Source organism: Neltuma alba, unplaced genomic scaffold (genome assembly GCF_004799145.2).
Source record: "Neltuma alba isolate B1F8T4 unplaced genomic scaffold, ASM479914v2 tig00011656_pilon, whole genome shotgun sequence".
NCBI lineage: Eukaryota > Viridiplantae > Streptophyta > Magnoliopsida > Fabales > Fabaceae > Neltuma > Neltuma alba.
In genome coordinates, this window is record NW_021636302.1 from 4525 (window position 1) to 17796 (window position 13272).

Here is a 13272-nt window from a genome sequence, read left to right on the forward strand (position 1 = left end):
CCGTAGCTCATGATGACTAGATAATATTTTATATATCTTTTTCTATTCCCAATATAAAAGCTAGTTGAGATTTATTTTGTTACTAATTATAATATTTCAATATATTTTATATCCTAAATTTATAATTTATTTTTAGACTATCATATATTTGAATAATAATTATGTTGATAAAGTAATTTCAATACAAATTATTAATTAAAAAAAAGGTATAACCAACATTCATTTTTTATATAGTTAGCTTAACTAATTTTTTTAATATTTATTAATTATTTACTTTCTATATTTAGGAACACAAGGAGTAAAATCCAAATGATGAGATATCCTTTTATTCAGTCTTGAGTATGAAGTGGAGCTTAGTTTAGACTTATTAAGAATATTAGTTGAAAGGTACTTAAAAATGTGATTTCACAAAAGTTAAAATGAAATTTCAACTCACATACTTACTTACTTTGTATATCTTAAATTTACTTTTAAAATTATAGTTTGGTTTTTAACCAAACACTCTCGAGTTTGGTTTTCTAAAATTACCCTTCATCTTAGTTATTACACAATTGAAAAACAGTGTCTTAAATAAGGCTAGAATTGAATTAGGAATCTTAAATGACCTAAACAAAAGCTACCTTTTGATTATATATGAGACCGATAAAAATCCCTCAATATTTACTTAGATAAATATAAATATATACATGTGTGTGGGTGTATATATGAGACTAGCTAGAAGCAGTACTATGTATTTATAATTGATAGCTAAAATATGATTTTTTTATAGATTTTATTTTATAAATTAATAATCGAGTGTCGGCAAGAAAAAAGGCATCGAAACAAATTCAAAAAGATTGAATGAGCATATACAGATTAATCAATGCCCAGCAATTAAAGATGATCAATATAATGAAGAAAAAGTCATCTCAAATTAATTTACTTTCATTTATTATTGATAATTCACCTGCAGCACACAGATATATGAAGCAACCACCCAGTAAGAAAAGCCTGTCCCCAAACACACTCAAAAGTTGTTCGCAGAAACCATAAAAAAGGAAACACAACACATAATTATACATAACAAAGCAGATAGGTAACGGTGATGCTTCACAGCATGTGCTTATATATATATATATATATATATATATATATATAATGTTTAGCCAAAGAGATGGTGGTGCTTCTTGCCATGAGCCTCCTCGTCGGCTTCCTTGGCTTCCTTCTTCTCGTGATGCTCATGGAAGGCAAGGCCACCGGATCCGACAGCGGCGGCGGCGGCAATCTCCTCTTCTATCTTGTGCTTGTGTGCATGCTCTGGGTCTTTCTCCGCCTTGTGCTTCTCATGCTACATATCATTTCAAACATTCATTCATCAATGTTAACATGAATATATTTATATATAAAATATTAACTTTATAATAAATTATAGTAGTAATATACAGAGACTAATTAAAGAAAGAAGAATACTAGGGTAATTATTCTTATAAGACTAAGTATATAAATTTTTTCCAATAATAAAACTCATCTCTCAAAATAAACACCATCAAGCATACCTAATTTTCAAAAAGCACAACAACAAAAAAATTTATCTGGAGTCAGTTATATGGATCATACAATACTATTAAACCATATCAACAAAACAAATCTCCAAATAAATTGTTAATAAAAAAAAAGTAATGCTTAACAACTTTACTGATCTGCCTCTACTTTTAGGCCGTCCAATGTATACATGTTCAAACGATCCTAAACGATTTTTTACCTTTCTCTCCTCAATTTAATCAAATAATTAAAATAATTTTTTTAAAAATTGATTTGAATTAGAAACACACATGATCAACAATATCCTAATAAAAAAAGATCATCAAAAGGCTGGGAGAATTAAAGAAAACAAAAATCAAGAAATTAAAATGAACCAGCGTATATACCACAGCATAAACGCCAGCAGCTGCAGCACCAAGCTCACCAAGATGCTCAAGATGCTTATGATGCTTCTCTTCCTTCTTGTAATCCTCCTCAAGAGACTGACCTCCATAGCCACTTTCAGGATTCTCACCATATCCGCCTGAAGGATTTTGGCCGCCATAGCCGGCATCTACAGGCTTCTCTTCGCCGTCCTTGTGGTGGTGGAACAGGTGGTGGTGGTGCTTCTCTTCAGCCATGCTGCTTCTTTGGTTATACGTACAAACTCGGATATCACAAATTAAATATCAGAATAAAAAGAAGATGAAGATGAGTATGATAAAGAAGAAGAAGAAATTTGTGTGTGTTTGTGGAGGATAGGAGGATGTGTATTTATAATTGGTGATGTGTGTGATTGGTCACAGGTGAATGGGTGGAGATTATTAGATCTCGGTGGGTCCTCCTCCACACAATCAGTTTAATTTGTATTTATTTTTTGATTATGACTTTGCATCGAAATGGAGGACTCATTTCCTTTATTTTAGCCACTTGGATGTTTCTCAATGTTTGCTCTAAACCGGTTGGTACAGGTGTGATTAATTGGAATGTATTATTTTTACTTTTTCCCCCCAAAAAATAAGTATTACTTTTACTTCTTCAACAATTAAAAGAATCTAATATTTCATTAAAATCTATATATTTATGTATAATATAAAAATTTTAACGAGTGACACTATCCACAAATAGTAAATACTACCCTTCGATCCTAATTATAAGAGCCAGTTGCTAATTTGAGGAGATTAAGGAAGTAAGTTGAGTTAGTTATTTATCCTAAATAGGTGTTGTCTTTCCTAAAATATCCTACTAATCAAGTGTATTGACTAGAACTATCATTATTAGAAAGGCTACTTTGAAAAAAAATGTATAATATGAGAGACAAAGTGAATTGGGGTCTTATATTTATGACCAAAATAAAAGTCAAACATGATCTTATATTAAGGACCAGAGATAGTGGTTTTAAACTCTGTTCCATGCACGAGATCGAAGCACTAGGAATAGAAAGAAGACAAAAGCAAGGCATAAATTTAAGTTTAATTTGTTTTAATATTTTCTATGTAAAAATGAAGATTTAAAAGTCTAGTTGTATGAAAACTTCCTACGTGATTGTGAGTTTGGATCCCTTTATAATTTAAAGTTTGAGAAAATTAATTTTTTGGTTCTTCAAATTTTAACTTAATTATAACTTAATTTTTCAACTATAACTTGTTTCTAGGCTTTTAACTCAATTAAAACTCATTCCCTATTTTTTTTTCTCATTTAATTAATCAGTCCTTTCCATACGTGAATCATCTTATGTGGAAAAAGGTGTTGCCCACGTGCCATCCAAATGAGTCCCTAATCACCCCCCCAGTCCCTCCCTGTCCGTGCGCCGGAGGAAATCAATGGTATAATAACACGTGTTGGCAAATATTTACTACTTCTTATTTTTAATACAAAATTTAGTTTGCAGTTTGAATTTGAATTACAAACTAGATTTTGGATTAAAAACAAAAGGTAATAATATAACCTTCAGGTTTAACACTTACTAGTGAATATTTAATTGGAAAAATGACAGTAATATATCTTTAAGAATGCTAAATAACAAGGTGAACCTCAAAATCCCGTTACTATTTTTAAATTTTTAAATATTGTGAATGTTAATGTCCTTCATTATTTTCTCTCTTTATTTTAAGAATGCCACTTCAACATCCCTAGTTGGAGGACCAACCCCTCTAGCAACTAGCCACTGAATCTCTCACAGTTGGACACCCAAGCTCCAATGACTATTTTTGTTTACTTATTAACTATTGTTAATTAGCTATTGATTACTTGTTTCTAGAGCTCTGATGATTATTTTTGTTTAGCTACTAGCTATTCTAATTTTATGATTGATTACTTTTATTTTTAAAAATCTCATGACTACTTTTGTTTAACTATTGATTATTCTAGTTTTGCTATTAGTTACTTTTGTTTCAAAAATTCAAAAAAATGCATTTGGTAGTAACTACTTGTGTTTAGTTATTTATTATTCTAGTTTGGCTGTTTACTATTTTTTATTTCAAAAATTTGAAAAATGTGTTAAGAACTCGTTAACTACTGTTGAGAAACAAGAGAAATAAATAGCGAAACTAGTATAGTAAATAAACAAAATTTTTCAATACAAAAATCAGAGTGATCAATAGTTACACAAGAATAGTTACTAGAACTGTGAAAACAAAAGTAATTAATAGTTAAACTAAAATAGTTAGTAGTTAAACAAAAGTTTTCATGGGGAGTAAAGGAGCAATGATATCATTTCACAACATTTAAAAATTCTAAAATAGTACAATGAGTCTTTTATTTGGGATTTTAAAATTCACCTATCCTAATTTGTCATTTAAAATTTTTGAAAATATTTTTTGTCATTTTCTCTATTTAGTTTTTTTCATTAATATATTTATGTCCTTTTCGTATGAAATTAGTCTTACTCAAATATTCTAGCTGTCATTTCACAAAATATTTTTTACAGACACGATCAAAATTGATAATTTTTTGTTGATCTAAAGCCTACAGGACTATGATGAGAAAATCCCTGAACATGTAAAATCCTAATTTAGACACCCTCACTTAAAAATGACAGAGAAGGAAGTGAAGTCTAAACTGGTATTTTTTGTGAAATTACCTATATGCATTTTTTTGTAAACTTGTTATTTCTAATTCAATACTTGTCATTATCAGTTTACAACTTATTAATTAACTAACTAAAATAATGGAGAACAAAAAAAAAGTTATGAAGCATATAATTTTCAGTTCAATACTTGTTATTACCATTTTATCATTTGTTATTTTCAGTTTATAACTTGTTAATTAACTAACTAAAATAATAGAGAACCAAAAAAAAAGTTATGAAACTTGTCGTTTACAATTCAATACTTGTCATTACAAGTTAAACACTTGTCATTAATTTTCAGTTCTGTTAATGTCATTTATGTCAAAAAAGGGCATAGGATAATTTCACAGTATTTTTAAAATGCCAATCAGTTCATGCCTCACTTCCTTTCCCATCATTTTGAAGTGTTAGCTATTAATTAGGTGCCTAAATTAGGATTTCATATAGTGGTGGTATATAAGGGGGACTATTAATGTTTATTAATGCTTTTTAAAGTTTTTAATATTTGATTGCATTTCCTTAAATTAAGCATGCATCATCGACAGATCATTATAGGATTTATTAATTAAAATATAGTCAATATTTTTTAACATCATATTATAAGTGTATAGTTTCATTGATTGTGAAGTATTACTATACTTTTTTCTCTAAAAATCATTTACGTGCTTTAAGTAAAATATAACATTTTCTGATTTTTCTGAAAACAAAGCTTTACAAAAAAAAATGAAAAAAATCTTCTATCCACCCCTTAATCAGCTAATTAATTACTCGAACTTGTCGATATAACTTTTGGTTAATTGAATAAATCTAGACAACTTGAATTTGAAGTTCTATATTCAACAAAAATTTAACAAGAAAAAGATAATACGACTGACTTTATTTTTTTTTTATCGCTAACATTTATTTTCGAGTTGAATTATCTCTCCCTCTATCTCTATCTCTATCTCACTACAGAAAGGATTTCATGCTAGAATTTTAATTTAAATATTTCAAAATTAATCAAAAATCCGATGTAACATTAATCTACAAAAACACAATACATCAAACAAGGGAACTAAACCGATCTATATAGTTCGGGGTGATAAAACCCATATTCTTTTGGAAAAAAAAAAATACTCCTTTGCTTCCAAATATAAAACTCATTTTGTAGTATAAATTACACTATAAAATGAATCTTATATTTAAAATCAGAGGCAGTACTTCTTTTGAATTGGAATACGCAACAAGCGTAAGGTGATATGTATGCGTAAGATCTTAAACATAAAATTACTTTAATAACATAATACTATCTCAGGCAAACTGAAAAAAAAAAAACATAATACTATCTCAAGTGCTAAATATAAGAGTTAGTTAAAAATTTAATTTGGTATTAATAAATATAAGACTCTAATCTACTTTGTCTTCTATGTTTATTTATTTTTTTCAAAGCAGTTCTTATGGTTATTACAGATGTTAGATTTTTATTCTAATGATATGATTAATAAGGGTATTTTTAAAAAAACAACTTACATTTATTATAAATAACTAATTTAACTAATTTTTTTAATATTTACAAATTAGTTATTTAACTCTTATATTAAGGATAAGAGGTAGTATGTAAAATTTATTAATAATAACTTAATTGCTTTCAGAAATAAATACCACCTTGATCTCATGCAATACAATTCATGATAAAGGAACAATATCAAATAAAAAATAATGAAGAGATAAATGGTGGAATAGTCAAAATGAGCCCCCCTTTCTGATATTTTCCCATCTTGGATTGAATATATGTGTTAATGAGGCGGTAAAGTAGGTGGTAAATTTTTATGCCCACTTTATAATTTTATAGTTATTAATAATAACATAATTCCTTTCAGAAATAAATATCATCTCATGTAATACAAGTCATAATCAAGGAACATAATTAAATAAAAAATAATGAACAGATAAATGGTGGAATAATCAAAATTAGCCCACCTTTATGATATTTTCCCACCCTCGTGATTGTGTTGATTAGATTTGGTAAAATAAGTTGGCACACAGCGAGTTAGACGGAGAAACCCGACTCAAGATGAGTTGGTATTTTGGTGTGTCCAAACTCGTCCAACTAATCAATTCTTTTTTTTTTTTAACCAGCAACTTATCAACTTACCTCTTATTTTATATAATCTCAAAATAATATTTTCATACTTTAAAAACTTTAAATTAAATAACAAGTTTTATATTTTCATAAAGTTATATAGTTAAATTAACCCCAAAACTTGTAAATATAAATATATAATCTATTTTACATTACTATTCTATTAATATAAAAATAATAAATTAATTTAAAAAGAGTGAGAAATGAAACATAAAATCAAGTTCCTAACATAAAGATATGGCTACTTAAATTAAGTATAAGATAATAATTTTCTTACTTCAATCAAAATAGAATAATTGTAAAAAGAGGGGAAAATATATAATACATTTTTTAATATAAAAATTTAATTATCGTTGGTAGCTACTACATAATTTGCTTTTTAAATGTATGTCTGTTTTGTTTTTGCCATCAGATATATGTCCTTTTCTACCCGCGAAAATTAAGTTGATTCACATTCTAAATATAATATAGTACCTTAATGTGTAAGTTTTCTTTTTTTTTAATTAAATATTTTTTCTCAAAAAAAAAAAAAAGAATACTAAGCGGAAAATGATTAGGATAAGACTGATTTTAGTGCGGAGCCATCAAAACAATATGGTCGGTTAAGTGGGGCCTCAACGGACTTCAGGTCCCTGTAATGTGTGTCGGCAACAAGGAATATTCCATGATCTCCAATTTTAGCCTTTTATCTTTCTTACGGTGGTAATATATTCACCACCCGTCCCTTCTTTATTGATACTTAATATTAAAAATTAGTTAATTAATTTAAATTTATTAAAAAATTTATTAATTTAGTTATTTATAATAAATAGGTATTATCTTTTCTAAAATATTCTTTCTAAATATGTATTAGTTAAAACTATCATTTAATGAAACATTTAATGCCCAACTGTTACAAGAACTGTTTTGAGAGAAAAATAATAATATAAAAGACAAAGTGAATAATTCTTATATTTAGGATCAAAATAAATATCAAATTAATTATTATATTAAGAATCGGAGATAGTTCAAAGTAAAAATAAGGGAAAATCCTAACTAAATCCTGCTGAAATACTTAAATTTAAATTGAGGCCTACACTTTTAACAAATTCTTAATCAGGACATAAGATCTAATTAGGAATTGTTGAATATTGTTAAATAACTATAATGCCCCTCTTTAGTTAAAAATGAAAATGAATTATTTATCCCTCTAAAGTGGTTCATCATCTCTTATTATTAATATTTAGCAAAAAAATATAAATAGTTTTTTAGTGTTTGAAATTTTGTAATATAACTAAAATCTTCAAAATATTTTCATAAAACATTTCAAATTATAATATAAGTAATCTTTAAATAAATATTTTTTTCAGGTCGTAAATATTTATTTTAAAATTTTAAAATATTTTAATTATAATAAAAATTTAATATTAAATAGTAATCATTTACGTTTTCAGTTGAATCCAACATTGTTTAAATAAATAAAACTAACGTAAATTATAAAAACTGAAATTAAAAAAATTTATTTAAACTTTACTTATATTTATAATTTTACTTATATTGTAATTTAACATGTTTTATTAAAATATTTTTAATAGTGTAAGTTATATATACAAATTTCAAACATTGTAAAATTACTTATATGTTTTTTGGTCTAAAAAAAATCATAAGAGATGAGGAATTATTTGGAGAGGTATTTAATCAAATTTTCTTTTTAATTGAAGAAGGACATTATGGTTATTTAACAACATTTAGAAATCCCTAATTAGGTCTCATGGCCTGATTAGGATTTGCTAAAAGTGCAGGCCTAAATATAAAAATTTAAGAGATATTTTTCTAAAAATATGGAGAGTGGGTGGAAAAGGGAAAGAAATTAAATGAGTAGGAAATCAAAGAGTTGGTTAATACAGGGATATAGCCAAAGATCCTTGGCTCTAGTGGCATTCACTCCTTGAAAGGTGAGGCTAAAGGATCAAACTCGTGTGCACTTTTCATTTGACTTTTACCAGATATGTTTCTATGATATTATTTATAAGAAAGAAAAAAGAGATTCTTCTGTCCTGCTTATAAAATTGTATCATTAAATTTTAATATAAATATAAAATTTATCCGACTTTGTTCTCATATGATAAATATAATATATATTAGATAAGATAAAGTTGAAAAGTTTTAAATTTTAAGACAGAATTAATAAAAGGAAAAATGACGGAAACTTACTTGTTAAATTTAAAAAAAAAGAGCCAAACTTACTACTGTTGTAAGAATTTTAACTATTTTTATAATAATTTTAATAAGTTAAAATCTATCAAAATTACTTATTTGTCATGTTAAAATTTAAGAGATATTTTTCTATCATTCTCCCTTAATAAAAATCATATCTTATACATAGAACAGGGGGAAATAATATCCCATAAATATATTTTTGTTGTTGTTGCAAACCTTGTAAATAAGGTCCTCTAAATCTTTAAGAAAAAGTATCAAAGCCAAAAGAAAGGAAGAAAGAAAACAATCAGGACTCTTTCATTGAAGGGTTGATATTAAAATCATTTAATTTATGGTATAGAAATGTTTCTTCTAGCTAGTCATCCAAAAGAAGAATCTTTATAATTTGGTTTATTGAATTAGGCATGATCAAAGTTTCAAACTTGTTCAATCATGATGGCTAACTTTGCTACAAATATCTATTTCATTATTTGCTTCCCCTTTAAATCAGATCAAATTCATTGTGCCCCTTACCTAAGGTTTCCTCAATTGAGACTCAATTAAATGATACTACCTCTCGTGTTTAATATATTACCTTTGGTATTAATTATAAGATCTCATTTATAGACTATAAATAGAGTCTTATAATTAGGATTAGAGGTAATACGAGCTAATTGGCGGTCTCAAATATAAGATTCTAATTTATTTTGTCTCTCAAATTTATAATGTGTTCTAAAAAATATTCCTATTAATTGTAAGGTATTTCCACCTAAGTGTAGGTTCAATGTAAATGATTGAATAAGGGTAATTTAAGAATATCAATATGTATTTGTTACAAATAACTAACTTAGCTAATTTTCTTAATCTCTTCAAATTGATTATCTAGTTTTTATATTAAAGACCGGATGTAGTATTAATCACCAATGTTGATGAGCTGATCTAATAATTTTCTACAAGAAAATAGAATTTTTTTTATAGTATAGAAAAATAAACTAGATCATGATTGATGATTTATACCCCTCAGTTGAGGGAATCCAAATCCTCCTGAAATGAAGCATTTATTATGGCAATAGGATCTTCAGCTCCGTATAAATCTGGAAGCTACATGCTCTATTCACTTACCATTTGCCCAAGAAATTATGGTATTTTAATTTAAGAAGATTTGAAATTAGTGCATTTGCAAGAAAACAAATATACTGAATTAGAATCTTTTTCCTTTTCCATCCAAATTTGATGAACAAATTATTTCCAATTAGATCTGACAATGCTAAAAATTCACATATAAGATTTAGAAACTAGATTTTATATTAATAGTTGGAGGTAGAAATACTTTTTTTCCTAATACAAATGCTGTGGATACAATTCATACAGGATAAAAAACTAGCTAGGTGCATGATGCTCATTGCATTAATAAATTAAACAATCAAAAGAATGCCAAATCCCCAAATCCATGTTCATGTGATAGACTTGAAATGCAGTTTGTTTCTAAAATATCATACTAATATGACGTGATTAAATCTCTATTCTCTTTTACAATATAAAATATTGAGTGATAATGATAGGAAACCTTCTGTATATGACTTTTAAAGCTTTAAAAGAGTAGACATTATGTAGTTGGAGGCTTGGAATTTTTCATAGTGCGACACTATTTAGATAAAATCAGGGCTATCCTTGTTTTTGGATTTTAATATTCTTCTGATCTTTAATTTAAGAGCTACATAACTAATTTGTATAAATTCATAAAGCTAAATAAATTATTTAATTCTAACAATGTGACATGGTATTTCTAAAATAATACCCCTATGTAACATTATAGCAAACTCCATAAGTCTCTTTTCTATGAGATCCAAAATTTTGAATCCCTATCCACTTTGAAGTTGTCTAAACATGAAATACATTTTTACCAACTTTACTTCTGATTAACTTTTTCCATACATATTTCATCATTTTCCTCTTATAATAAGGGCATATTTTGGAGACAAAAAGAAATACATTTCTTGCATATTCATTACTTTTAACTAATTTTAACAGTTTTCTTAAACCACATAATTTTGTTATTTGGATTTTATAATTAGAAACAGGGGAATATATCGAGTTATAAGTTAGATAAATTAATTTAAAAAATATGATGAATATAAAAGATAAAATAAATAAAAATATTATATTTAGTACTAAAATCAACTGTCTAACAGTTTTTTATATTTAAGATCGGAAGAAAACCATTTTAATCTCAAACAAGAGAGTAAAGATGTGGGGAAATATGAGCATGAGGTAGGGGGCAAGTAGGGAGACATTATGTGGTGGTGTGATTAAGAAGGGAAGGAAGAAAAGTGAGAGATAAGAGGAGTGTAGGTTAAGCAAATGCCTGGTCGTGCCGCCACGTTCTCCAATTTTGACCTCTCACCCGTAAACATCCAACTGAATCCGACTGATTTCTTCATGTTTCGTTCATATCACTATCATCCCATCTTCCATGTGACTTGGTATGGTCTATTGTTGTATTCAATTCTATCCATGACTTTGTGTGATCATGCGTTTATTTGTTTACTTTATTTCGCACTCTTCTGGCCGATCCTCATTTCTTGGATTATTTATTTCATAGTAGTATTATTCTTCAAGCAACAAATTAAACATCATACGCGTCTTATGCGCCTTTTTTTGGGGACCATGATGCGCTTCTCATAGTTGAAACAAAGCATACTCAGCCATTTTTATTACCTAGGTTAATATAAATTTTGGTCCTTCAAGTTTGTTTTTAATTTGGTTTTAGTCCCTCAAATTTTAAACCATAGGTTTTTGTCTCTCTAGGAGCAAAATGGTTCAAGTTCTTATTGGGTTATAGGAACTAATGTTTTAAATGAAAAGAAACTTAAAGAACAAGTTTTTATTGGATTATAAGAATTAATGTTTTAAATGAAAAGAAAATTGAGGGACAAAAACCTATGATTTGAAATTTGAGGGACCAAAACCAAAATGAGGGCAAACTTGAAGAACCAAAAATTATATTAACTCTTATTACCTGAAAAGTATGTTAGTATGTTACTTCGTGAAGTCCTAAATAATACAAGAACTAAATAACTGATATGCAAATATTAAAAAATATTTAAATTAATTATTTGTTAAAAAAATGTGCACTGGTTTCTCACTTTTTTTAAAAAATTACATTGAAAACTACTCTTTTGATAAATTAAAAACCTCTTAACGTCTGTAATAAATAGGAAGAATTTAGAAAGAAAAATTATAAATTTGGGAAATAAAATATATATTAAAGTTTTATATTTCAGATCAAAGTAAATTCATCTAATTCCTATATTTAAAACCAGATATAGTAATATTTTAGTGTTCTCATTATCTCACCTTTCAAAATTAATTGTTAAGTTTGAAATGATGGTGACAATATTTTCTAGTAATATTTTAGTGTTCTCATTTTCTAGTTACGGTAATTTACCAATGAAATTTATTCAATTATTATTTAAATAATTATGATTTTTTTGGAGGTAATTTCTTTGGTAGAATTTTAGAGATAATTCTGATTGAGGATGCTTGTCTTGAAATTAAATAAAAATATTAATTTTTAAAAACTAAGATAAAAATTTTCTTACAAATTAAATTGATTGATTAATTTATTAAAAAATTGAATTAACACCAATTTTTGTAATTAATTTTAATTTAATTTGGGATAATTAATATAAAGTCCTCATAGTTTCAACCGGTTTTTAATCAGGTCCTCATAATTTTTTTATTTTTATTAGGTCCTTATAATTTCATATGTTTTTAATGAGGTCCTTATAACTTTTTTTCTTTTTATCAAGTCCTTATTGTTTTATCTCATTTTTAATTAGGTCTTTAAAGTTTTTATTCTTTATTCTATAAATAATAATATTCTATAAATGACAAATTATTATAAAAATATCATGTTAATATTCTTTTAAATTTTTAGTTAAACATATATATTATTTAATTTTCAATTCTAATGTTTATAATTTGAATTAATTAGAATATAATTATAAATAATTTATAGTTAAGTATAATTGATCATTCTAATTAATTATTAATTACTTAATGATTATATTAATTATTTTGTCCAATTATATAATTGTTAATTTAAAAATGAAATTAATTTTACAGAATAAAGTTAATAAATAAATTTTTTTAAAACTACAAAGAACCTAATTAAAAAATAAGTGAAACTGTAAGGACCTAATAAAAAGAAAAAAAATAAAGAGGCCTAATTAAAAACACGTGAAGTAAAAAGATCTAATAAAAAAGAAAAATTTTATAGGGACCTGATTAAAAATCAGATGAAATCATAAGGACCCAGATATTAATTATCCCGTTTAATTTTTTAAAATTAATTTCATAATTACGTTTATAATAATTTATTTAAATCATTATTTTCCAA

At 26.3% G+C, this 13272-nt stretch overlaps 1 protein-coding gene across 1 annotated transcript; it reads right to left on the minus strand.

Annotated features, from left to right (window-relative positions):
• Positions 1 to 1135: 1135 nt before the first annotated feature.
• Positions 1136 to 2242, minus strand: LOC114716444 (abscisic stress-ripening protein 5-like). Its single transcript, XM_028901451.1, has 2 exons — positions 1908 to 2242; positions 1136 to 1327 (listed from the first exon to the last, which is right to left on the minus strand). Exons 1-2 carry the CDS (start codon positions 2139 to 2141, stop codon positions 1142 to 1144), a joined length of 420 nt encoding a protein of 139 aa, XP_028757284.1. The 5' UTR covers positions 2142 to 2242; the 3' UTR covers positions 1136 to 1141.
• Between the last annotated feature and the right edge of the window lie 11030 nt (positions 2243 to 13272).